Raw genomic sequence first — 27236 nt, 5'->3', positions numbered from 1 at the left:
ACCCCCTAGGGATGCTACCTGCCAAGTTTGATGAAAATCGGTCTTGGGGTTTTCAAGAAGAAGATGAAAATGTAAAAAGTTTACGCACGACGCACGACGGACGACGGACGACGGACGACGGACGACGCACGACGCACGACGCACGACGGACGCCGGACGAAGGGCGATCGCAATAGCTCACTTGAGCCTTCGGCTCAGGTGAGCTAACAAGCCAACTACTGAGGCTTCAAGGAAGTAGTAACTCTACTTTGTATTAAAGTCTGCTAAATTTCTAGCAAATCTGGTATTTGGTGTCTGAATACCGGGCATCAAACATTTTCCTCAAAAGAAGTGCTCCTTATTTTGCTTTCATTTGATTGCTACAGATATCTCCTATGAAACTGTTTTATGTATTAACTGGTACACACTGACACCAAAAATCAAAGTGTGTTGTGAACAACACAATCACAATGTAACATCTCAGGCTATTTTGATTATAATTTCTTTCAGCATCGAACTCATGATAATTTGCAAATGGAGCAAGTATCCTTGAAATGGCTATGTCTTGGATGATTGATTTCATTTCCCCAAGATGAGATATTCTGAATCTCAAACACACACACACTCTCTCTCTTACATACCAGTGTCATCTGGCAAGGTGATGGGTGTGGTCGTTTCGCTCCCCTCACTGGAGCCCACATCGTTCTGGGCGGTGATGCGGAACTTGTACGTCGCCCCTGGCAACAAGTTATCAACCTTGTGAGTGGTGTGTAAGATGTGGGCACAAGACGTCTCCCATCTGATCGTGTTGTGGTCTAAAGAGAGGTGAAAATGAGAAGTGAGGATAGAAATTATGAAGGGGGGGGGGGGTTGATGTTAAGTGGCTGAAACTTGTGGAATGTAACAACAAATGATGCTATGTAATACCAATGGGTGGGGAATGGAAGGAATGTACAGTGTACCACAGACCTTTAACCCAACAACAAGCATTATCCTTGCCACTTCAGCCAGCCAACATACAACTAATAAAATCACCGAAACAAAGCATGTGTATACAACAAAAATATCAAATGAAATATTACCTATCTCAAGCACAATGTAGAACATAAATCATTCATATTGTACAATCCTCATTTCCACTCACTTCAACCTCCCATTGTTCCCTGTATCACAGCACACTCAAGAACATATACACAGACACACACATACCTGAAGGAAACATACACAAGCAATATAAATGAGTGAATAAAGCTACCTAATGTTGCCACAATGATAACGGAAGTTTATATCACAGGAAAAACTCACTGATCTGGGCAAAATCGACATTGTAGGTGATGTTTTCTGTATTGCCTGTGCTCTGTGGGGGGTCCCACTGCAGTGTGATGGAGCGAGGTCGCCTCTCACAAATTACTGGTGGGCTAGGCGGGCCTGGCCTGCCTATGAAGGTGAAAAAGAAAGAAGTAGAGAAAATGTCCCATGAGAACTTTGTACAGTCCTAATCTGTCTTGATGGAACATTTTACAGTGCAGTGTTGCTTGTTGTGAAGGAAATCAATGCATGACTGTGACACTATGACAAAACGTGTTGTTCCTCTGCCAATGAGTAGAATGGTAAATCATGTTGTAGTACATTTCACATTATATAACTCCTAATGCATCCTATGTGAACCTCGTGCTATCTGTTTGGGTCACATGACTATGATGTCATAATAGGCCTACACTAAAATACCTCTTGGTTCCATTTCTATACATTGCAGAGAAAAAAGGAAGCACAATGCTTTTGTTTTTTGCTAAAAGACTCCTTTTTTTTCACTACAAATGCTGCTGGAACTTCCATTTAACATGTATCTTCAGCCTGTGTTTCATTGCACACAACCCAGTTAAACTTCTCCTCGGAATAGATTTTAGTTTTATAGTCACTGTTTTGAATTAGATGGGTGTATAATTATCAACCTATCAACAGCAGCTACTAAATCAACAGAGATGTACCTATAGAGATAGGTGTCCTGACCCATCTTATGTACAGTAAAAACATATCAGCATAGAGTGTTGCTTTTCACATTTTCAGTCACATATTTCTTGTTACCAAACAGCTTACCATGTCACCTCAGCTGACACCGACATTTCGAAACCTTGAAATAGCCAAACAAGACGTTTAAATCTCCCAAATACTTTTCACACAGTCGAGCACTGCATGACTGGCCACCCTGTAAGGATGGAATTCAACTTACTTATGATGCGGAGCTGAGCCCGACAGGCGGCCGAGCCGACGTCATTGACCGCCTCACAGGTGTAGATGCCATTGTCCTGAGGTCCACTGGCCCGGATCTCCAAGAAGGCCATGCCGTCGTCCCGCTCCCAGGTGGCCACCCGTTGGGAAAGGGCCAGCGGTTCCCCCTGTGGGCCCCACCAGGTGACCGTCGGGCGTGGCCGCCCACACACCTGGCAGGACAGAGTGGCGGTGGTCCCCACGTGGCAAGACTGGGCGATGAGCGGAAGAGTGAAGGCTGGAGCAGCTATGAGATAAACAGGAGAAAGTGTCCAAACGAGATGTGTGACTCAGTCAATGTGCAAAGTCATGCGAGTAATTTCTTCCATGCTTGGTGGGGTATAAAATATGAAATTAGTGTCTACTTAACTTCACGGACCGTATTAGGGCAATTACCCATCGAGGGCAATTACCCCCCGGCTAAATACCGGTACTAAAATGTAGTTATTGGTAAGGTTAGAGTGAAGATTATGGTTATGGTTAGAGTTTGGGTTAGGGTTAGGATTAGGTTCAGGATTAGGATTAGGGTTAGGATCAGGGTAAGGGTCCGGGGTAATTGCCCAGGGTGTAATTGCCCTAGACCCTCGCGGACAGTTATGACATTTCAATGAGCACTTCAAACAGGTCACCACTGCCACAGTGGTTAACAGCTTTGGCAGCACATATAGCATTACAAGGTACAGTACCTGGTTCATATCATGGCAGAAAATTAGCTGAAGAAAACTACAAACAATATACACATGTAGTAGTCATATCCCTACAATGGACCCACCTTGAGATCAAAGATGTAAAATGACTTAACACATACAGTAAAAATCAAACAATTTGAGCACTTTTATTTTTGCGCTTGTTTCATGTCATGCAAACTGTATGAAAATTTTCACACCATCCACATTTCCAGTTTTGCAATACATGTATAATAATCACCACATCATTGTATTATCATTTTCAACATGGTGTAGGCTTGAGCCACAATGAATGGAATGGCATTCATATAATCTTGCATCATATGTATTCTTTAAATCAAACATGCTGCAGCAAAATCCACAAGGCATGATATGCATCAACAGACTTCCTCGTACTTCCAAACTGTGAGGGATATTTTTGACATCTTACCAGGCTGGTGGCTGGCTGGACTCATGGCCTTTGGAGAACAGAGCAAAGGGATGCAAGGAAAGATAAAATAATCATTATTCATGATGAATATAGATTTAAGTCATATCTATGAGTGTACCCCCTAAAAAAAAAAAACCACACACACACACACACACACACATACACACACACACACACACACAAACAATCCCCCCCCCAAACAAACAAACAAACAAAGAAACGAAAGACACAATACAAAAACGCATACACATGCAGCATTGAGAAAATAATTATATTCCTAATTCAACATTACTTTATAAATCCATACCTGGTACTCTTGGTACTCCAATTTAGATCTAAAGGACTATGATGTTGAAACACACACACATAATGTATGTCCTCATGTGATATATCCAGTGATACAAATATTGGACTGTGAATATGCATTAAAAGATACCATACATGACACTAATTCTTACTTGAAATGAAAAATTTGAGGAATGTGGAACACTTATCACTGATTTCCAGAAATAAACCCTGAATCAATACATAGGATTTTCTCTCAAAAAATCCTTCATGTCACCAAGTGTCCGTTTCAATGGGTTTGCACAAACACGCATTATTCTGTATGTGTACTTTACTTGCAAACAGTTTTATGTTACAGTGATGTTTGAGAACCAAAATGACATTACCACAGTAATCATTAATATTTTGTATTCATGTCCTTCTACAGCTCAGCTAACGAAATGCAGTACATTAAGAAGTGTATGTCTGTAATCAACGCACAAACACAAGGTCTACACCTTACGGTCACAAAGTTTGTGAATAGCATGAAACATTTCTTGGTACAAAAATTGCCTCAAATTTTGTATTCTCCTCGACTAGTATTAATATCAACTTATAGATATTTTAGGGAAATATACAGAAAATGTAAAAAAATACTCTCATCTGTACAATCTGTATGTTCACCAAAATTGACTCAGCAAGAAAAGAGAATTCTGCAAAAGTTTCCAGCTTTACACTGATGAACACTCATCATCTAGCGTGAATGATTCAACAAGGTTGGTCCATACCTTCCCAGGGATCTTTGCCACAGCCTTCCTGAGGTCACTGACCTCTGACCCTTTGCCTTGTCTGCGCTTTGACCGTGGAATGGTGTTATCCTTCTTGCCCGGCGAGATGCCAAATTTTGACTTCAGCTTCAGGGTCCCCTGCCAAGATTTTCTGATAAAAAAATCCCAACAACAATAGAGGATTATTAATTTTTCACAAAATAAACAACAAATTCAAAATGAAAACTTGTCCTATATTTGCTGGTCACACAAATAATGACAAACATGTACACATTTGGACAATTACTGTCTACATAGAATATTTTTCTTTTTATTGTGCTTGTGTGTGAGTGTGCATGTAAGCATTGTTACAAAAGCATAACTGTAGCTTCTGCTACTTCTGGCACAATATGCTTATGCAAACATACACATATAAGTCATACTTATATGTGTATGTTTGCATAAGCATATTGTCAAATGTATGCTATTGTTTTATAATAACACTGCAAACTCCAATTCACCTTTCAAGAAAATGTAACATACACTGTATCAGGTGCTTTTTAGTGAAATATTTATGTCAAAGCTGAGAATAACATTGTGTCATTGTAACATGGACTGTACTAAAGAGGCAAAGTTTTCACATCAGCCCAAATGTATACTACAAAAAAAAATAATACAAAACTGAATACCAAGAAATGCAATATTCACTTTCATACCATGAAGCACATTTGCTCATCACTACAATGTGGAAAAGGTTGGGAATCAATGTGGAATTAGTATGTACCAATGTTGGACATCAAACATACCAATTTATGTGAGCTATATATGCACTTTTGTATATAAGCCCCCTTTTTGAACACATCCTGTTGTAGTAAAGGTTCCAATTTAAAGCAAAATTGGCTGAAGACGGGTGTTTGGTATCATAGCAACAAAAATCCCACCTTTGCCTGAAGTATTATGTTGTAGCTACAGGTGTATGCAATGGGAATTTAACGCATTGTTTACAAGACAGAGTATACTATGTATTGAACATTGGGAAAAATAAGATATGAAGACTGTGGATTAAAGCCCTTCTGGAATTCACTTCACTTTTTTTTTCTTTTATTTAATATCTGGGGCATACATATTGTACTGTCCACAGTTACAAAACAGATTTTTTTTTCTTTCCTCCCCCCTTTATTTAATGTCTAGCACATATATTGAAACTTGAAAAAAGGGGGTCTATTCCATCCAGTGAAAGTTACATTTGTATCACAATGTAAGTGCTGTAATGTTTCTGCAATACAAAATGCCATTTCAAGCGATTTATAGACCAAATCTCTGTATGACGAGATTTCACTATTGGAGGGCTATTCTTAAACATAACACATAAATTAATAGTTAAATTAAAAAAAAAACACTCAACAATCTACTAAAAAGTCCAGTATGTGAAAAAATAGTATTTAGACAGATAGATAGAGATACATGAATAAAACTTTGTAGATGGACATATGTGAATAAATGAACATGTGAAATAAGTGGTTACTATACTTTAACAACAAGTGAGTTTATGTCTGAATAGATATGGAAAGATGAGTGAATAAACAAATGGATGGAAACAAGAAGTATGAAAAAAACCTAAGTTGAATACATATCTTTTTATGCTAATCAGGCCAAAACAACTTGTACGGACAGGCACATCAACATGATAGAGATAACATGGAAAATATAGCTCACTTCAGAGTGATCATACGTACCCGTAATATACACTTCTTTATCATAGCTACATGTACAAAATTTCAAATACAACTGGAAATTGTAGAACACGGAGGAACATCAAAACTTATTGGCATTTTCATAAATGACCACTGCAGTCCAGCATGCAACAGCCATGCAAATATGACAGAAGAATAATCCACTGATCTGAGGGGTACAGACAACAGTGCACCAGGTATATCAGCAGGAATGAGGTGGAGGATTGCAAAGGAAATTATGATTACAGGAATGTCTGAAAATTACCTAATAATATTCATTAAAACCTGACTACACTCATATCATCTTGGACAACTTTCCTTTTCTTCACTCTTCTTTAATAATATTCAGCTTCCTCTAACAAGTATGAGATATCTTTCTGAGCACCACATTGGGAAACTAGAAAAGCACTCTGAGAGCGCAGACGTCCGCCAAGCATGCAACTTATTTCCACCACTACACTGATCTTGTTCTTCCATTGAGATATTATACGTACACACAACATCGGTGCTAAAAGTTGACTGATTTCTCAATATAGAAGCCTTTGTTACGTCATAAGCCCTCAGCTGCACGGCGCGCCTCACCCCAGCAGAAACTAGAGCACGCACTTTAGTGCGCGCAGGCAAACCTCAAATACGCGCAGCCTGAACTCCCAAGTTCATTGACCCTACCTGCCAAAACATAAAAAATCCTTCATGAATTCCCCCAAAATTCTTGGATCACTACCAAAAGTTAATCGTTTGTTACTTGTGTCATTCTCAACCTTTCCTGCAACTAACAAACAAACTAACGGTAACGAAAACATAACCTCCCCCCTTGACGGAGGTAATAACCCTATCTGTGCCTGGGACTTTGGACAGTGTGTCCAATGCTATGTGGTTATCTGTGTCAAACCAGCACTCAAACATTTTAAGGGCCAAACAAAGTATGCCAAACATACACACCTAGTTCCTATGTGAAAAAAATAAACAAACCAAAAACAAGCTAATTCTGGGTAGATGTCTGAAATCACCAGAGAATGCATTGATACTAACAAAAATGTGGCACGACATAATTTGATTGGTTTAGATTATTACAATTTGTAGCTACAACTGCATAAATTCTTGTCTCTGCGAGACATGAATATGGGAAAAATAATTTACCAGTCAAACTACAAAACAAAACGAAACAAATCCTTATGAAACAACATAAGAAGAAAAAGCATCAACAAAACTGTTCTCCTGAAGGTAACATCGACTGTTTCCTTCAAGATGGAATTCAAACATGTTGAATTTGAAATTATGTACAAAGATGCAACCAAAGAGCAAACAACCTCATAAAAGCATTGAGGAAGAAAACGTCAACGAAACAATAAAATATCACAAAGGAGAGGCGGAGTTGGAGTAACAGGGAGGGGAAAATGATGAGAAGATGGTGAAGATATGGATAAAAGGAGGAAATGGAGGAGAAAGGTGGTGGAGAAATTGAAAGTTTGAGGAAAAGTTCGGGAGGAGGAGAAAGAAGAGTAGGAAGATGAGAAAGGGAGAAGATGGAGGAGGAGGAGGGGGAGGAGAAAGAGGAGAAGGAGGAAGAGGAGGAGGAAGAGGTGGAGGAGGAGGAGGAGGAAGAGAAGGAGGAGGAGGAGAAGGAAGAGGTGGAGGAGGAGGAAGAGAAGAAGGAAGAGGAGGAGGAGGAGGAGGAAGAGGTGGAGGAGGAGGAGGTGGAGGGGGAGGATGAGGAGGAAGAGAAGGAGGAGGAGGAGGAAGAAGAAACAAAAAGGTGAGGGAGGAGGGGCAAGAAGAACAAGGTTGTAGATTAGGAAGAACAAAAATGTTAAGTGGAGGAGAAGAAGGAATGGAGGAGGAAGAGAAGGAGATAAAGTACAGCAAAGAGGGGGATGAAGGGAGGATGAGGATGAGGAGGAGCAAAAAGGCAGAGGAAGAGGAGGAGCAGCAAGAAGAAGGTTGTGGATTTTGGAGGAACATAAAGGATAAGATGTAGAAGAGAAGAAGCATGTGACAAGAACGTAGAAGAGGAAGAGGAAGGGTTGAAAACAGGAGACAAGGAGTGTAAAAGGAGGAGGAGGAGCGGGAAGGAGGCAGAGAGGGATGGCGAAAGACCGATGTCAAAAATTAGTGGGAAGAGAAACTCTGTGTCTATTTCTTACAAACAGTGGCAGGCCCTGCAAATATACCCCAACCTACCACATGATTTATATTCTTATACAGTTCTCTCATGCTTGTGTGTATGGCATGCCTGATAACATTTAAACCATTCATATCTGAAAATGACATGCACTTGTACATATCAAAGAACAAGAAAAGGGATGTGGTGGGGTTTGAGGAGGATACGGTAAAAGAGGGGTAGGGCAAAAGGGGCGAAGGGGGCAGTGGATTTGACCAATGGGAGTTAAGCATTGGACTGCATTCATGCTCACACCAACAAACACACAGTATAAAGGTTCTCAATTTATGAATCATGCAGATGCGTGTATATCTTAAAGGGGAAATTATGGACCAGTTAAAAGGTAGTTTGATTAAAAAACACCATAAAGTCTCAGAAAGATGGCAGTGAACATTTGAATAAATTTGCACAAAAAGTAGGAAAGCTATACAATTGTGAAGTTCTACTAACTTTTGCAAAACACTTCTTGAACATGTGATATGAATATGCAAATGAGTGAGCTGATCATGTCATCACCTCATAATTTTCCATTGATTGTATACAGAAATTGGCAAAAATTCAGTTTTTCTGGAATAAAAGAGTAAAAAAATAATGTAATGCTACTCTTGGCTGCATTACTTCAAAATAATGATCAGTGAGATATATCAGAATTTGAGATGGTGCATAATTACATTTGAACAACATCAACAAAAAACAAAACAAAAACAAAACAAATTTAAAGATTAAACTACACGGCAAGTTATGATGCAATGACATAACTGACTCACTCATTTGTATATATCAACCTGTTTAGGAAGTGTTTTGTAAAAGAAATTTTTGAAACTTCAAAATGTCATAATTTCCTTCAAATTTTTACCTTAGTTTGATCAACTTGTCATTATTGTGCTTATAAAATTGTACTCTTTCTTATCAGACCAACTTTTAACTGGTCTGGAATTCCTTGAAACACTGGATTGCTATATAGTGAAGTATAAAGTTCATGTAACTTCACGGAACAGACAAAAGGCTGGGGGGGGGGGGGGGCACTGGCTAGAGCTGTAGGAGATGGAGCTAAGCACCATGGCAACTCAGTCTGGCAAAGTCCTTGAGATCAGTACATTTTGTGTACTCTGCGAAGTTTTGTTGTTGTTGTTTTTTTCTCTCTTTTTTTTTGCTCAACATCTGTAGCCAAAATTAACAAAATCAGCACACCAACAAAGGTAGATAATGAAGTATTTTGTTTCTGTTGGGACCTAAAATCATCAGAGTTCGATATCAAGAAGTTTTATAAATCAGAGCTCTCCAAACTGAGTTTTCCACTGCATAGTGCCATGAGGAATCAAAAGTCATGCATTTCCTTTACCCTTGAAGTCTCCTATCTCATTTGTCCAATAAGTCATGGTTTTAGAAATATCTAAATGAATCTAAATATCATGACAGAGGGATATTGGGGGCTATACTTGTGGAAGGGAGGGGACATGAAAATATGGAAGATATATGCAAATACAGTATACAGAGAATAGAGGGAGAAAGAGAGAATATATGAAATATATGAAAGATATGGAAGAGATGCAGACAGATGCACAGATGAATAGACATAACAAGATGAATGACAGAAGATAAAATTACACACTCAAATACAAATGTTACATAGAGAGAGAGAGGGGGGGGGGGAGAATATGAAAGACAGAGAAGGTATAATGTACAAACAGGCCTATATAGATGAATAGAGAGAGATAGAATATAAAAGATATTCAAGATATACACACAGATACATAGATGGATAGAGAGAGAGAATATGAAAGACGTAAAAGATATATACACAGAAACATATAAATGAATAGAGATAGATAGAAAAGAAAAAAAGATACATAGAGGAATAGAGAGAGAGACAGAGAAGGAGAGAGAGAGAGAGAGAGAGAGAGAGAGAGAGAGAGAGGGAGAGAGATTATGAAGGATATGGAAGATATACACGAAGATGCATGGATGAATAGATATAGCAAGAATATGAAAGATATAGAAGATATGAATATACAGAGACGTAAACAGATATAGATAGAAAAGAAAGACAAACAAGTAGAAAATGGAGTCAATGGAGAGAGCAAATAGATACAAAAAATATAGATATACCACAACAAGCATATAGAAGACTGATGCCTTAAGACATATCACAAAAGCTAATATCGGAACATCCCTTAATTTGACAAAGGTAGACTAAGCAAGTCTAATTACATACTGAGGGACCAGTAAGTCACATTAAAAAACAATTCATACTAATTCATAAAATATTCACTGCACAAATCCCATGCAAATATAATACCAAACTGCACAAAGCAAACATTTTCTTCTCTCTCTAACATGAGAGATTCATGTGCATGTACATATTACCGTTTCAAAATCATGCATGCGATGTGTAATACTGTAGGGTCATTCTCATAACAAAAAAGTACCTTAGAACTTGCAATGTTTTAAATTGTGTGTCCTTGTTACTTCAAAAATCTTATGATATTAGTTCTTATGCAAAAATTACAAGGTTTCTTGCCAGGATTGTTTCTTCAACCATTACGAGTATGTTAATCCAAAGCTGCGCAACTTGCAAAACTCACCAGGACCGCACACGTATTCAATTCTACTGGTACAGCAGACACAGATACAAAACTCCAATGCGTGTTTTCTGCTGTTTGCGTTCTTATCATGCAAAACACCTTGTAAAGATTTGCACAGAGTTAGATAAAATTGCTCTCTGACTTGCAATTTATGGGATGAAGCTTCTATAGCGCAATTTGGTGCAGTTGCTGGGCGACTCGCAGCCCTAACTTCTTGATTTTTCAAGCCCAATGAGAATAACCCTACAGGCTCACAAACAACAATTTATCCATGATGATGTATGGATTTCACAGGAGAAAAAAAATACACCAAATAAAATCTATTAAGAATGAAAAAAAATCAGTGTAACGTGATATGAAAATATTGTTCATGCAGGGGAAAAAATGTCATAAATATATGCAGGCATTTATGTAAATTCTCTAACATAAGCAGAGCAACAGCATAAAAACGGAATACAGGAACTTTCATACAAACCATACAATGTATCTCGAGTTGGGGTGAACATATGTACAAGAATGAAAGCAAAAGTAACAACAACGAAATGTGAAAAGATAAGTAGGTTAATTGCAGGTGCACATTGGCACCTTGAGAAAAGAACAAAAAGTTCATAGAAAATAAAACAAAATTGCACTCAATTCTAACCAATATATTGCAGTGGTTTTGTTGTTCTTTTCTTTTTGCAAAAAATGAGGAAATATACATGAATTTTGAATGGTTACGCTGATGTTTGCTTGCAGGTTGCAAAAAGAAACTGACAAATGATGCCTTTCTATGGTTGCTGAAAGACATCGGTGAGCAAAATCTGAAATATCATCTGACTGCGGAATTATTTGGAATCCAGACATTAAACACAATTACATTACACGGTCATTGACTTTACTTCATACAACATACACAGCTTCCTGTATGTACAAGAATCACTACATTTATTACATATCTGTCTTACAGCTGTCCTCTATAAAAAGACAAGGAGAAAATAAAAAGAAATCTCTGTAAGGTAGCTTCAATGATAACACGAGATACTATTAGACTATGCCAATAACAAACCAACAAAACAGACAAACAAGCAAACACAATGTCACAAGACTGAACACAGCTTTCTACTCTACCACTACAACTGACTGTAAACACGTACATGTTGTACATGCGTACACATTTTTTTGCCACCAACTTGAGCTCGGACAAAGTGGGTGTGTTCAAACTCACCACCGGAGCGCTGCCTCAGCCCTCGTCCATGTAGCCGAAATAAAGCATGATGTGAACAAGGCCAATCCCTGGGATTCACTGTACTTTTCCTCTATGCAAATCAGGCAGCAAGTATACTTTGTAGAGGAGCACTTACATCGCCATGGTAACAGTCTTTCATTTTTTTCTCTAATTGTGCTTGAGAGAGTGATGCCTGGGGGCAAGGTTGCGTTGAAGAACATTACACGAGCAATCTCCGTCTTTTGGTCTCAGTCGCGACGATGAAGTTTCCCCTCTTGCATATAGAACATGGCAGATTTACGCTGAGAGCTCATGGACGTGATCGCGTGATTGCGTAGTGGTAAAGTCCATTCATGGAATTGACCATTCACTCTACAGACTCTCGGGGGTGCAAACCCCTATGAGCGTGTAGTTCTGTCAAAACGATTTCCAGTAGCTTTAAGATCGACTCCTCGTATCAGCACATTGCTTTCCTGGTGGGGTCCAATCAGCTGTTCCTATTTGATCACATGATGTTTGACTCTTTGCTCAGTCATCTCAAGTCTGAATGTGTGTGTGTGTGTGTGTGTGTGTGTGTGTGTGTGTGTGTGTGTGTGTGTGTGCTTATAGATATGTCAAAGTATTTGCATGTGTCACCCAGTTTAAATTATGCCTATAGAAATGTGAATTATTCACAGTGTACTGCAATTGGTGAAAAGGCAACTAGTATGCTGTATGCATAAAAGACTGATACGAAAAATAGCAAAACTCATAGTCATGAATAATGTATGTTATTTATTACTACTTTCTTTTGAATCCACTGCTGCTGATTTTTGCTTTCGTATCTTGCATTTGTAGGTAATGATGTGTTTGTCTAGTTTTGCTTGTTGGCATGCATTTGCAGCTGATGTGAATTAGAATAATAATTTACACTCTTAAATCTCAAGACTTCATATGCAAAAGATTAATACACCTTCAAATTTTACAAAAACAGCCTTTGACTAAAGTTGGTCGAAATAAATGCAACAGAAAGTACGAAAAAATATAACCTAGTGTCTTTGTGAACCAGATCTGGTGTGTACATGTATATATACACGTATACGTACAGGTCAGGTGTATGGTATGTACAGTGTATGTATATATGCATGTATGTATGTAGTATGTACAATGTATGTATGTGTGTATATACAATGTACATACAGGTGTATGCATATGCATGTCAGTATACAGGGTACATGTATATGCATATATCGTCGCTGGGGCGATAAGACCTCGTATCTACAAAATGTCCAATGTTCAGGAGAGCCAAAAAACATGGCGGCCAAAGCACTGTGGCGAATGGGATAGCCTTTCCTTTGACATGCCGTGGTGGCTTCATTTTTGGAGTAAGACAGTTGGGATTGGGACAGGACATCACTTAACCCATTATTTGACCAATAATCTAAAAAAAAAGTCATTTTCACCAAAATTGCAGATACAAGGTCTTATCACCCCAATGACGATATGCATATATAAATATATACACATACACATACACATACACACATACATACAGTTACACAGTTACATACATTGGTTACACTTGTAACCAATGATGTAAGTGTAAACCTCTCATATGAGTTAACAATTAAGGAACTACTTTATAAGCTGCTATTTTCGTACACAGATATTTTCACGAATAAGGAGGTCACAGACATTTTCGCGAGATGTTGTTTTCGCAATTTGACACCGACAGACAGTGCAATATTACCCTAACTTATATATGCCAACATTTTTGTGTGTCATTAAATTCACTGTACAAAAGTGATTTGCGAAATTTGCACAAACCCTTGCAAAAATAACAGCTAATACAGTACACTGTAAAATGTTAAAACTTCACTTGTTAACATTTCATCCATTGAGGACAAGTCCCAAGTATACTCGGGCAGGTGTCTATGGGAAATGCGTGTTGTAGCGAAATCAGTCCATCCTCAACGGGTTAAGATAATGACATATAAAGAACAAACAGTCTATGTATATGTTTTTTCTTTCATTTCCCTTTGGGAAATCTTTATTTTTCCAGTAATGGTATAGTTTTCTTGCATCCAGACATTAAATACACAATCTTACGATTGGTGTCGAACTAAGATCAATGAGAATGATTGATGAAATAAGATCATGAATAACAATAATACACAAAATAATTGCTTTGACCGTAAATCATACTGGTCCAAAACTCTTTCTGTCACACATTATGTCTCTTTGTCGTATCTTTGAAAAAAAGAAGAAAAAAACAACAACAACAACAAGCTGTCTCGGTCTAAGTCGTTTGTCGTATTCATTGATTTTTAGTTGGCGAAATAAATGTCATTCCCAGGTGATGAATCAATGTAACACACAAGAAATAACTTACAGTTGGTTGAATATAACAATTGATCAATATCCATAGCAATTCAAATTCCACTTCAGTGTTCTCTATTTATGATTCTTTTACATATTATCTTACTGTACATACTTTAAACACATGAGTTTTATTCAGTCTACCTTTGTACCGTATTAACATTTGTACAAAAACCAAAACAGAGAAATAGAGATAAGAGATGAAATGAAGCAATTTTTTTCTGAATTCCCAACAATAAGAAAAAAACAACAACAACATTGCCACTGGTCATTTTTAAATCAACATTTCAATGAGAGATACATATAATTTATTCAGTCAAAAAGTCCACAGTTGTAACCTACAATGTACAATATTGTACATACGACTAGTCAAGTGGGCGAAACACATACCTGCCCTGTTGATAACACACGACACAAACATACACACGCACACGTTCTTAAACACACACACACACACACACACACACACACACGCACACGCCCTTACACACACATGCACACTTGGACACACACTGTACACTTGTATGTTTTACCGACAAGTACACTGTAAGCTAAAGAAGTGCACAAAATTTGCAGACTTACACATGCTAGATATGAATAAAGTGTAAAAATAAATCCGGTCTGTCTCCATTCAATCTCTTCTCTTTTATTTGCAATATGATAAGGATAAAATACAGAGCTAGTATACCTACAAGTATTTTATGGGTGTACTGCATTGTACAACAGTCTGGAAATACACAATTTATAGGATGAAATACACTGTACAGTTTTTGATTGATGTCCTGAATATCACTTGGAAACGAAAAAAGTGCTAAAATACATCAAATTGAATTCTTACAATGATCAGTGTAGTCTATAAACTACATTATACTAATAATCATTTAAAATTCCATTTCTATATCCTCTCTCGCTCTCTCTCTGTCTCCTAGTTTTCAAGAGGAGAACAACTTGGACAAATTTTTGTACTTAATTCACTTTAAGAATGATTACAAAATGAATATCAATATAGTGTGAGCATATTCAGCAGTATTCAAAAATTCATGATCCTTGATGAATATTCAGCACTTTGACAACACAATCTACATAGGTATGCAAATTTAAATATATTGCAAATAGGAGGGGGTAAAAAGGACTGTCTGAGGTCACTCGCACATTGCCTCTGTCCACACACTTTAGCCAGTGGCCACCTAGTGACCATTTGACCATTTGATAAATTTGAGCATTTTACTCTCTTTTTTTTTGTCATTGGCACACGAACTTTAAAAATGCAGGGATTTTCCTGCAGAACTGACACAAACACACAAACACACACAAAGATGAAACAAAACAAAAAATATGATGGAAAGTACAAATGTAAGTGTACTCGGGAGAATACATCTCACTCTGAATCCCCTTTTGTGCCAAAAAAACTATGAAGAGAAAAAGAAATTCGAGTAAATAGAAAATATGACCACTAATACAATCCCTGTCATACAATGTTTGGAGACACTGTGTATTGGATAACTTCTCCTGATGACAAGGTATTGTTCAAACTTCCTCTGATCACGCTTGGAATTAAAAAAGGAAAAGATCTAACAACCAATTGAAAACAACACACACAACCATGTTACAGACCTGTCAATCTGGTTAAGTTTGTCTGTATGCATGTTGCTGCAGAAAAAGAAACAAAAGTGCCCAGATATAGTGGAGAAAAGCCCTTCAACAATGACTTTATGACAAGAAATAAAGAAATAGTTGGGTCAAACAAACAGTCTTCTGTCCTTTTACTTTCAGCGAGCGCTAATGTTCACACAAGTCTGAGAAAATCTAGGTGCACAAACACTGGAACTCGGTCCTATGCACGGCTCCATTGTCACACGAATGTAAGAGTCCAAAGTCAGGATTTTGAGGGCTGTACAGCATATTATACACAGTAGTCTAGACTAATTTGTTACATCAAATTATGTACAGTCAGTTCGGAGCAGCTATTGCTCGCAATGTTCCTCGTCACAACGTAGCGTCAAACATCACACATCAAAATCATCTTTCTCACATCGACCGCAAATACTATATATACTTGATATATATGTTGACATGTGTATGCCACTTATATCTGTTATGTCTTTCCGCTCAGCAGCAGATGTATGTTTGTGTGTTTTTTGTGTGTCTGTATTCATGAAAGTCTCTCTCTCTGTTCATGTATGTTATTGTTGTTGTTGCTGTTTATTATTTAACTGCCTTGTGACAACTTATCATAACATCATTACACTCTCAAGAAATTAGCCAAAACTGTGGTTGAACAGGAAAAATAACAATGAAGATTTGCCAGGGCAAATTTCCAAGAAGTCATAAAAATGGAAAAACATGGTCTCTAAAGAAAAATATGAGCAATACTGCATGGGCAGGGATATAAATCATAGGATACAATCATGCTTGCTCTTTTTACAAAGAATGAGTTTCCAGTTTATGCTGTTATTCCCCCTATCTTTAGACACTACATAAAAATGGGAGACAAATACCACCATAAATATCAAATCATCATTGGCAACAGGTGCAAAACAAATCATTTTGGAGAACAAGTTCCCTCATGCATGTTCCCACTCCTGCAACTTTAGCTAAAACTGAGACAAACCAGCTACTTTAACGGTCCAATAATGTATATGCATACTTGACCCCTTTCTGCGCCAAGGACTTTCGTCATGATGTAAAATGCTAACGGAATACTACGGAGGTTCTCTGTAACAATCAGCACTCACAGAAATCAAAGACTTTAATAAATGAATTTGACAGACTCCTTTAATATCCTTAACCCTTTGTCTACAGGGAATGTAGTGTATCTTGTGCAAAGTCTATAGGATTTCTGACACACACAGGGAATGGGTTAGAACGCTGTTGCTATACAGTGTATAAACCTGTATGTCTCCGCTTGTTTGCTAAACAGGATACTCGGTTATCAAGTTTGCTAAACAGGATACTCAGTTATCAAGTTTGCTAAACAGGATACTCAGTTATCAAGTTGTGTTGTCTGTTTCTGCACATTTGCAATGAGACTTCTTTTCTTTTTCTTCTTTTGGGGGATTTCCTTCTAACTGGGAATGACACTTACACAAACATAAAATGTAGCAGAGATTCCTTGAACTTACGACACATGAGAACATGATGGATTCGATTGAGCTTTGATTGAGATATGAGTCAATCAGCTTCTCGTTCCCAAGCACTAGTCTTATACACACTTACTGCAGGATTTCTACTTTTCCTGTAGAATCAAAATGAACAGATGCTAGTTATATTACTCTGTATAACTCCTACCCCCCAACAAAAAAACCCACAAAAACCGAAACAAACTAAAAACATACTCTTACAGCTTATATCAGCTAATGGTGTTTGATCAATCATGAATTGATGTTAACAAACTTGCCAAACGTGCCCAAAAGCAAGTTACAAACTAGCTGTGTACGAGCCTTGGTAAGAATGACAAATGTAAAAATGAAAACCATATTCCATAAGTATAATTCGATCTCTAAAGGAATCTCATTCTGGAAAAAAAAATCAGATATGATCGTGGAATGTGTTGTACACTGTATATGCATGACTGGGATATCTAAAAATTGGGAGGTACATGCATATATTGGGAAATAAATTAGAAACACACCTTAAAACTAAATGAGAAAAAAAAAAACCTTAGAAGAGAACCCAATGTTCATATACTTGGACAACCCATTTTTCACCAAAAAATAATGATGTGAATTTGTTTACAATATAAGTGATATCAGTCATGACTATTTTTGTGATTTTTCTTCTCGGGAACTGGACAGTAATCAAAATAATAACTAAATAAAAGAGACCATACCCAAACCAATGTAATCGTGTAGTAAATAAAAACAAAATTGACAGAGATAAGGATGATTTATAGCAATCTGCCTTTTACTGAATGACACAGGACTTTTCAGAGCTCCTGACCAATGGATCAACAGTGATCGATTCTTGCTCAAGACCTGGTCGTAAGACGACTTGCCCAGCTGTGCCAATCAAATCTTTTTTAGTCACATCGACTGACAGTCTCCTTGTGTGAGAGTCACAGTCGGATCGTGCCGGCACGCACGGTGCCGTCTCAAACGTGTACCGACTCTGAGAGGCGAAATCAGAGGGCTTGACTGCTACGTAATCGTCCACAAATGGCGACTGCAGCCTCTCTAAACTTTCGGCAGAGCCCGAGTCCGTATGTAAACCTGCTTGACTCAGTTCGATGCCGTTCTGACCAATCGTTTCGGTCGCCAGCAGAAGAGAAAGGGCTCTTCCCTTCCTCTTCATGCTCCGACTGCGCTTTTCAACCGGTGGAGAGCAAGAATCAAACCTGTTGTCATAGCAACTGGATTCTTCATAGTCTAACGAGCTACTCACGCGAGTAGTAGGTTCACAGATCGTGGTACATACAAGCACATATCCATGTGAGCAGAATGGGAGGAAAAGGTTGTGACGTGGGAAACCCCAAAAATATGTCAGATACTCAATATTTGGTAAAGAAACAACATCTACAACAAGAGTCAAGTTTCCTCAGAAAGGGCAACTTTGACAGAAAGATACATATTTCCATTCTACAAAACACTCTCTAAATTCACTGGTTATCACTCAGCTTAGAGTCATGGTATTGTCAACTGCCAAGCACAGCATCTGTGGCTTCAACAACCTTTTAGCTTCACTTGTATCATTGGATAGTTCCTTTCTCTTTGGGGCAGAAAGACAACAATTCTTGACTAAAGTAGGAACATAAAAGGAGATAAAACTGTATGCTTGTTGAGGATACCAGTGGGAAATTACCTCTCTGAAGCATTTCTTGATTTTACATAAAAAAAAAAAAAAAATGCCTGTGGCACCCTATGGCGGGCATAGAATACATCTGTAGTTGGTAAGTGTTTTCATTACATTCTACTCAGGTACAGTAGATGAACTATGACATCACTTTAATGATATCAGCATGGTGGTGATTAAAGTGAATGCAGTGAAAAAATGGAGAACACAACATTTCTGAAAACAATTTGTATTATTTCCTCAGACTGTGTGATAAAGATCTATTGGTCACCAAAAATACCATTCTGGGAAGAAAACAAAAACATTCATGCAAAAATCACTCACAGCAATGAATAGAGATTTCTTACTGCATGGCAAATGATGAGCTATGTGTATTGTTTTCATGAGATGGGTCGGCTAAGAAACATTTGAAAAAATGTTCATTTCCAAATGAAGGTTGATGTATGGCTAATGATAACGTGGAACATTTCCTTGATGGGGTATAATTCTCCATGATTGAGAAATGACTGTATTCCTCACACACCGTATAGATTGAATACCTTGATGACACCAATCAAAATATGATAGAAACTGCAACAAAAACTGCAAAGGACCTCCTCTTCAATGTACAACTGATTTGTATAGCACAAACACTTGTCTATACTTCTCCTTTTCTACTGTACTTTCAACATATACATTTAAGAACATATTGGGATGACCATTTCCGGTAGAAAGACGATAAGTCAGTATGTCCCTTAACTCCACATCAAACAAACAATCAAACAGAGGAAAAAAAAAAGCGCAAAACAAATATAAAAAGAAAGAAGGATGGAAAACATGAAGCCCCCGTGAATGATGATGATTATGTTGATGATACGCTGGTCGCTAGCAGTGGCAGTAAGAGTAGAGTATAACAATCAGTGTGGTAAGTATTGATGACGGTGCTTGGTAGTAGTAAGTATGTATAGTAGTATGGTAGTAGAAGTGGTAGTGTTGGTGGTGGTAGTAGCAGTAGTGTAGGATGGAGGAGCTTACTTGCTCGGGCTCTCCACGGAGCTGGGCGCGGCCACGGGTGTCGCCGGTTCTCGCTGCTGCTGGGTGGGCGGGCTCGGTCCCGTGAAGTTCATGACTTGGCCGGGGATCCAGCCCTCCATCGCCGGCGACTGATTGTCCGCCGCCCGGTAGACCAGGAACATGTTATGCTGATTGGCCGCCAGGATCTGCACCACTTCCCCCTTGGACACGGAGATTTCGTCCTCCTTCACAGCGGTGTAGTCCTCGACGATCGGCGCCATACAGTGGTCTGTCTGTGATGTCAGAACAGCAGGAAATAGAAGTGTGTAAGCTGGTTTCAGCATCCTCCACTCTAAAACTACTCTCCCATAAAGATGTAAGAGAATGAAACAGAATTAAAAAGTCTGGAGCGCACATTGGGGACCATTAAGCTGCTAGCTCAGAACAGATCTAAGTTGCTTCGTTGCTGCACTACATACCAGGAGGCATCACGCAAAGGAAGTATTTTTGAAAGGAAGTGACTAATACTAAGAAAAAAAAAAGAATAAGTTCGGAATGACTAGTACTGTTTGCAGAAGCCTGCCACTTTCATTTCTTTTTCCCCATAGGTCTCATACAGGAGGTTGATTTCAAAAGACCCAAATCTTAAGATAATCCCCTTAGATGGATTAAGTGCAAGGTTTGGACAATAAGTGTTTTATTTTCATCAGTTCCATTGAAACTGTTAACAACAGAACCCCTCATGCGACTGATTTCCAGAGCCTTCACCATAAAGCTAATCTGTAGATCAACTCTGTGGTGGAGATTCAGAGAATCTCAGAGAAGACGGAGAACTAGTCTTCCATGTGAAATGAAAAGAGTGTTTTTCATCAACCAAGCTGACATCTTTTCTTCTTTATTTTGTTTTTCCTCAGATGGCTCGAGGCATGAGACAGATTTCACTCTCTTCATTCTGAAGTTAATCTTTGATCCTCTGGCTGGTCAAAGTTTGAAATGGATCAGATTGTCCACGGCTCACTTTTGGGGCTGTTTTCATTAGCTTTATTTCAAACAAATGCTTCCAAAATATCCCTACTGCACTGTGCACAATAGCTGCTCTCTGATACTTTCATGGCCCATGTTGTTGAGTTGATCTCTGATCCCCACTTGATATGAAGTGTTTACCAATATCAATTGATGATTACTGCAGGTCACTTTTGTAGTAATTATAACACAAAAAGACTCGACAACAATATGTAGCTTAACGGCAATTAAAGTCATTTAGCTTTATCCCTCAAGGAAAGGCCTGGGGAAAGTTCTGCATGATTGAACAGTAAATTTGCATTGGTGTCAACCCTGTTTCTGATATACCACACAACTTCACCTCATATATGTGTAGCTCATTCAAGCCGGGTCCCCTGATATTTGAATAGATTTTGCACACCTGTTTTTGCTAATTGGACATTGCATATTCTTATGCTGCTCTTAATTTTGCTTCTTACAATAGGTGACTGCAAAGTAGCAAGTTTGTCAAAATAACCATTACCATGGAAACAACTGCAAATGCTACAGATGTGACTGGCTATTTCCACAGCTTACAATAATTGCATTGAAATTGTGATTCTTAATGACACCAAAAGCATAATTGATTGTTGAGAAGTAGATTCATTGCACACTTTATTCAAGGATTCTTTTTTTTTTTTGTGCGTGTGTGTGTGTGTGTGCAACAACCCACTGGGAGAGGTAATTGATGATGCAATAAAGATATCGAACATATCAAAAATTAAAAATACAGTGTGTATAATATCAGAAGTACACTGTAGGATCTTGAGAAATTAGAAAAACAAATCGATTTAAAATGACCATCAATTTAACAACCTTCCATTATGGATAAAATGATGAACGATCCAACTTACAAAAGCGCCATCATCGGGCTCCGAACTTGACACCGATGCATAGCTTGATCTATTGAACGGTGACCCCGCCTGATCCCGGTTGCCCACCCCGTGGGGAAGTTGTGATCGGGCGGGGGATGACAGGGACCCCTCGCCCCCTTTCTTACTGGACGGTGAATCTGCACAATCCTTGCCGTTCAACTCGGCCTCCTTCTGCAGTGAGCCGGTGGAGGCGCGCTTTGAGCGCACCGACACCCCGCTGTCCTTCGATGGGCTCGACGACCCCATCGTCACATGCAGGGGACTCCCCTTGGTTTTGCCATCGACCGTAATTGCACCACTGTTCCCCGTCGACGCGGATCCGGGAGACGCTTTCTCGCTGGCCGTTACGACTGTCCCTAGTTTCGCACTTTGCGTCCGCATGAGCGGGCTCCGGTTCGCTGCATTGCTCTTTGGGCTCTCCGCGGTGCTCTCTGCAGTCGCATTGTTCCCAGTCACTAAGTCTAAATGGCTCGAGAGCGGAGCTGACTTGTTGTTGGCCTTCTCCAATGTCTCTTTGCCGGCGACTGCCGACTGTTCCTTCTGCTCCCTGCCTTTTTGCAGGCTCTCCTTGCTCCCCATGGGGCTGGTATCTCGCGACTTGCTTGGACGAAATGAATGAAACAGACCATCGAAGAATTTTCGGCGGATTGATGGCGACCCCGCCTGGTTATCTTTCTTATCGTCCTTTCCTTTCTCCGCCTTCTCATCGTGGGTGGGCGTGCCCGACTTGGCTTCGTCCACCGCCCCTTTCTTCTTGGCATTACCTTTGTTCTCCTTGAGTTCATTCAGTGAGATGGCAGCGGGGGCCGTCTGGTTCTTTCGATGCATCTTCAGGCTGTTGAAGATCGTGTGCTGCTTCTGGAGCTGGGTCTGCGGCTCGCTGCTCTGCGAGACTGCCTTGCGTAATTTCGTGGACTGGTTTCCGCCCGGGGATGTTGGAGACGGGGCCGGTGATGGGCCGGGGGACTTGCCTTCGGGACAACCGAATGGATCCAGTCCCAAACTTGCTCCCTCCAGCCCCTTCTGGTATGCGATTGGTGATTGCAGAGCTAGAAACAAACAACAAAATCAATCCAAAATGTTAGCTGACGACCAGTACTCGATCAGAAAATTTTCAAACATCATATCAAACTTATCTATACAGCATCTACATTACTGTGGTGTTAGCTTCTTCACATGTACTTTTTTCCTACCAAAGTATTCTTAACAGAATGTGGTTATAATGCTTTATATTCCAAAATATTCCTAATCACTCTTCAAGACACATTGTCTACTCTCTGATCTACACATCTGGGTACATACTCATACCTCATAAACTGTGTCTCTACTACATGACAGTGAGAGAATAACAAAGAAGAAGAATGGCAGAACTAGCTATGAAAAAAAGTCAAACAATGAAATGCCATTCACTCCAGGCTCTTGTTGGCTTACAAGAAGACTAAGATGACATGAAAAAAAAAATGATATTGTCTAGCAAATTTATCAAAATCAAAATCAGAAATCGAATATGGACTTTCAGAACTTAACATCTACTGTAAAACCTGAAATATTTGCTGCACGAAACTTTTGCGATTTTTTTTTTTCCTGGCATGAACTTTTTACAAATTGCCACTGGCATTTATTGGATGTGTAGACAAAACTTTTGCATGCATTTTACTTTCGTAAATCTTGGCTCCTTGCAAAAATTTCTTGCACATGAAAATTTCAGGTTTTACAGTTTTAATGACAACATTGATATCACAGATGATGTCACGGCTTCTCAAGTCTCTTATTGGTCTACACAGAAATCTTTGCTAAAATTTCCTTTTTTGATATGAAATCAAAATGAGAACTTGTGTATCCTTTGCTTATACTCGTTGGTGAGCTGCAAAAAAACTACATTAGCGGTGATGATCTTTACGGAGGAATGGGTTATACGTAGTTGTTATCAAAGTTACTGATAAAGATAAGAAGCGTTTGTTAACATACTTTAATCTACACACTAACTTCATGGGGGCGTTGTGGCTGATTGATGTCAATATCTGAGCTAATTTGCATAGATATATGTGGGTTGAGACCAATGTCAGTATTTGGCTAAAACATGTAAAACTTTTATAAATTTCACACTATGTCCAGTTTTGATCACATAAATTAAAACAATTTTAGTCATCTGGATTTATTCTTAGTTATCAAGTATGAATGTGGTGTAAAAGTAAACCCAAAAGAAATTTTTGATAGGCTCTTTTTTGTGAGTGTTTTTTTTTTTTTTTTTTTTTTTTTTTTTTTTGATCGGATGCCAGACACAAACCTTTGAGCAAATTTTGCTGCTGGTTGACCACCTTGCTGATCTCCTGTAGCCAGTTCTGCTTGCTCTCTGGTGTCGTTGCCTGACATAGCAGCACCAGCCCATCCTTGGCCTTGGCCCGCAGGGTGAATTTCAGAGGATCGGGCTCATCGTCCAACACAAGTTGATTTACCTGCATGGAGGGGTGAGGGCAGTACGTATACAAACAGTGAATGGTCACAAGTGTAAGGGTACAAGATTTTGCAGGAAGTGGTAGATGAGGCACTCTTTTTGACACGGCAAAGCCATGTTGAATAGGGTGCCTTATATTTTAAATGAGTAGAAAATCTTGTTCCATTGCGAGAGTAGAGACCATGTGCTATTTGTTTTATGCAATACCTTGTACATCAACGAATGAGGTCAATTTGATTCTTAGATGTAGTATAGAATTGGCAGCCATTTTTTCATTAAAGGCAAAATGTTGTATGACTATATGTGACCGTGCATCACAAAACCAACAAAAAGTCGCACCCCTTGATTTTACGTGATGACTCAAAAAAGGTGAAACGGGTCAACCAAGACAATCTGAAGTTTTTCATGTTTTCTGAAAGATCTATTCTGCTTCTACATTATTCCTAAGTTTGGGATCATAAAATGAATCAAAAAATGTGTTTTCAGTAGTTTTTCTACTACCACTTTTTTTGTAGAGTAGTGTGATCAAGTATGTCTTGGAGACCCCGTTTCATATCCTTTGCACACTCTTCACTTTCTACTCCAATAACTTTTGAAAGCAAAATGCTACTGCTTTGAAAGTTGGCATTAATCATGGACAGAATATGTTAATAGAGCATGCCCAATTTCAGCTTAATCTGATAATCCTTTCATTGTTGTTGCTCCAGTGGTTTACACCCTGTTTTTTTTTTCTTTGTCCAATTTATTGCGCAGCTTGCACGGCTTGGTAAAGATTAAGCACTTGAATAGACCCTGTACTTCAGAGCCTCTTTTCTGATCTTGAGTTCACACTTTTCCAGAGTGTGTGCTTTCTTTCTCATATTTAGATACGTTAGAACAGTCCATTTGAATTGAGTTATACATCATTTTAAAGCTTAGAGTCTGCTCTTTTAGAATCTGCCCTTAACTAAAAATCCATGTCTGGCGACTTTTTTGTTGGTTTTGTGATGCAGGGTAACATATCGTGGCACAGTCATGCATGAAGGCGAGCATTGGATATTCTTTACAGTAAACATGTTATTGAGTGCATGTACATATTGTACATAACTGGTTGGATGTGCGCAGCAGAAGTATGAGTATTCTAACATCGGAGGAGTTCAAAAAATACAATGTAGGAGTTGATTATGAGCCAATCAGAGGAGTACATTCATATGGGTGATACCAGAGTTCAATATCCAAAATTGGTTATCAACAATTTCACGCTCAACAGCGACAGCGTGCAATGGCATGATTAAACACTTGTCACATGATGAGCAGTCAACCAATCAGACAGCTAGTATCTTTCCATGCGTTGAGCAATAACAGTTGGAATAACAAGAGGTTCTTCCAATGAACTGGAGCATGTCTCAACTTGGTCTAATAAGACTGTACAATCTACTGCCATTTCAGTGCATGTGTGTTTGTGTACACATACATTGGCAGCAGGTTTTTGTTTTTTATTGTTTGTTAAAAAACTACTCATAAAAATACTGCATGAGCTGTTATTTTCATGTACAGATATTTTCACGAATGAGGTCACAGACTTACGTGTAATCATGAGATGTTTTCACGATTTGACACCGAGCCTACTGTAAAGCACTATTACTCTAGCGTATGATGACAATTTCATGTGTTGTTAACCCGTTGAGGACGAGTCCCGAGTATACTCGGGCAAGCGTCTATGGGAAATGCGTGTTGTAGCAAAATCACACCGTCCTCAACGAGTTAAATTTGCAGTCCGACCATGATTCGCGAAACTCACGAAAATTAAACCCTCGTGAAAATAACAGCGTAAGTAGCAGTGCAGCTATCCGTCGCTCAGAGCACAGCTGTGTATAGAAGGCACATCAATGACCCTTAAAGTTCATGTGACACGATGAGTTTGATATTTATGAACACAGTGACACTGTTCACGTGTAGAGGGATAACTTCAGTGATTAACAACACCTGTGCAAAAAGAATTTCCTTCTTCGCACTAAACAGACTGACTACAGGATGAGTACAATAAATTGTGCAGTCCTAACACAGCATTTAAAGAGGTAGCTCAGACAGAGTACAAGGAAAGCATATCATATCTTCTGCTTTAAAAGAAGAGATGCGGTTAAATACAAGAACAAAATATCAATATTTGACTTGAAGATGTGCAGATTTAGGGATGATGCATATAAAAATTCATTTACATCTACATGTACCATTCTATCCTGATTTGAAGACACAAGGGAAGTGAGAACCAAAAGAAACCAAGAACGTGAGTGTTAGATGTAAAACAATGTCAGATCGTCTTTCATATGAACAAGAGAGGGCGCTCCATACCTTCACGCTGTGCTTGAAGATGTAGCCCGGATTGCTGAACCCTTTCTTCTTCTCGAGGGGATCGGCAAAGATGATGATCTGCTCGAACATGAAGACGCGCCGCTCCTTGTACTTCTGAGCACCCTCGTCTGCCACAGCTACGTTCAGAGTGTCCTGACATAGCAGCTCACCCTGTGCATTGATCTTACCCTGTCATTGGAGCAATACAAAAATTTCATCTAAGTGTGGATGTTGAAGTCATAAACTTAGATCAGCATGCTTTAACAGTTACCAATTTGACCTGCTGTGGTGCCAGTACTATTACCATTCACATTT

At 38.9% G+C, this 27236-nt stretch overlaps 2 protein-coding genes across 2 annotated transcripts in view; both read right to left on the bottom strand.

Moving 5' to 3' along the window:
- Window positions 1–620: 620 nt before the first annotated feature.
- LOC139708120 (kalirin-like) lies at window positions 621–4551 on the bottom strand (the record flags this gene model as incomplete). Its single annotated transcript, XM_071620098.1, has 5 exons — window positions 4416–4551; window positions 3364–3391; window positions 2210–2494; window positions 1285–1416; window positions 621–794 (listed from the first exon to the last, which is right to left on the bottom strand). Coding segments are annotated over exons 2-5 (616 nt in total), but the record flags the coding sequence as incomplete, so codon positions are not given.
- A 14732-nt stretch (window positions 4552–19283) lies between these two features.
- Window positions 19284–27236, bottom strand: part of LOC139708119 (triple functional domain protein-like) — an 86707-nt gene continuing 78754 nt past the window's right edge. The window contains exons 14-17 of the mRNA XM_071620097.1: window positions 26922–27110; window positions 24423–24591; window positions 22115–23184; window positions 19284–20512 (exon numbers count right to left, since the gene is read on the bottom strand). Of these exons, the coding sequence (XP_071476198.1) occupies window positions 20237–20512; window positions 22115–23184; window positions 24423–24591; window positions 26922–27110 (1704 nt within the window). The 3' untranslated portion in view covers window positions 19284–20236. The remainder of the gene's footprint in view (window positions 20513–22114; window positions 23185–24422; window positions 24592–26921; window positions 27111–27236) is intronic.

Source organism: Diadema antillarum, unplaced genomic scaffold (assembly GCF_040938485.1).
Source record: "Diadema antillarum isolate AM-2024a unplaced genomic scaffold, OU_Dant_1.0 seq00001310_RagTag, whole genome shotgun sequence".
Lineage (NCBI taxonomy): Eukaryota > Metazoa > Echinodermata > Echinoidea > Diadematoida > Diadematidae > Diadema > Diadema antillarum.
Note: the sequence above shows the minus strand (reverse complement) of the source record. Positions and strands in the feature narration are given on the sequence as shown.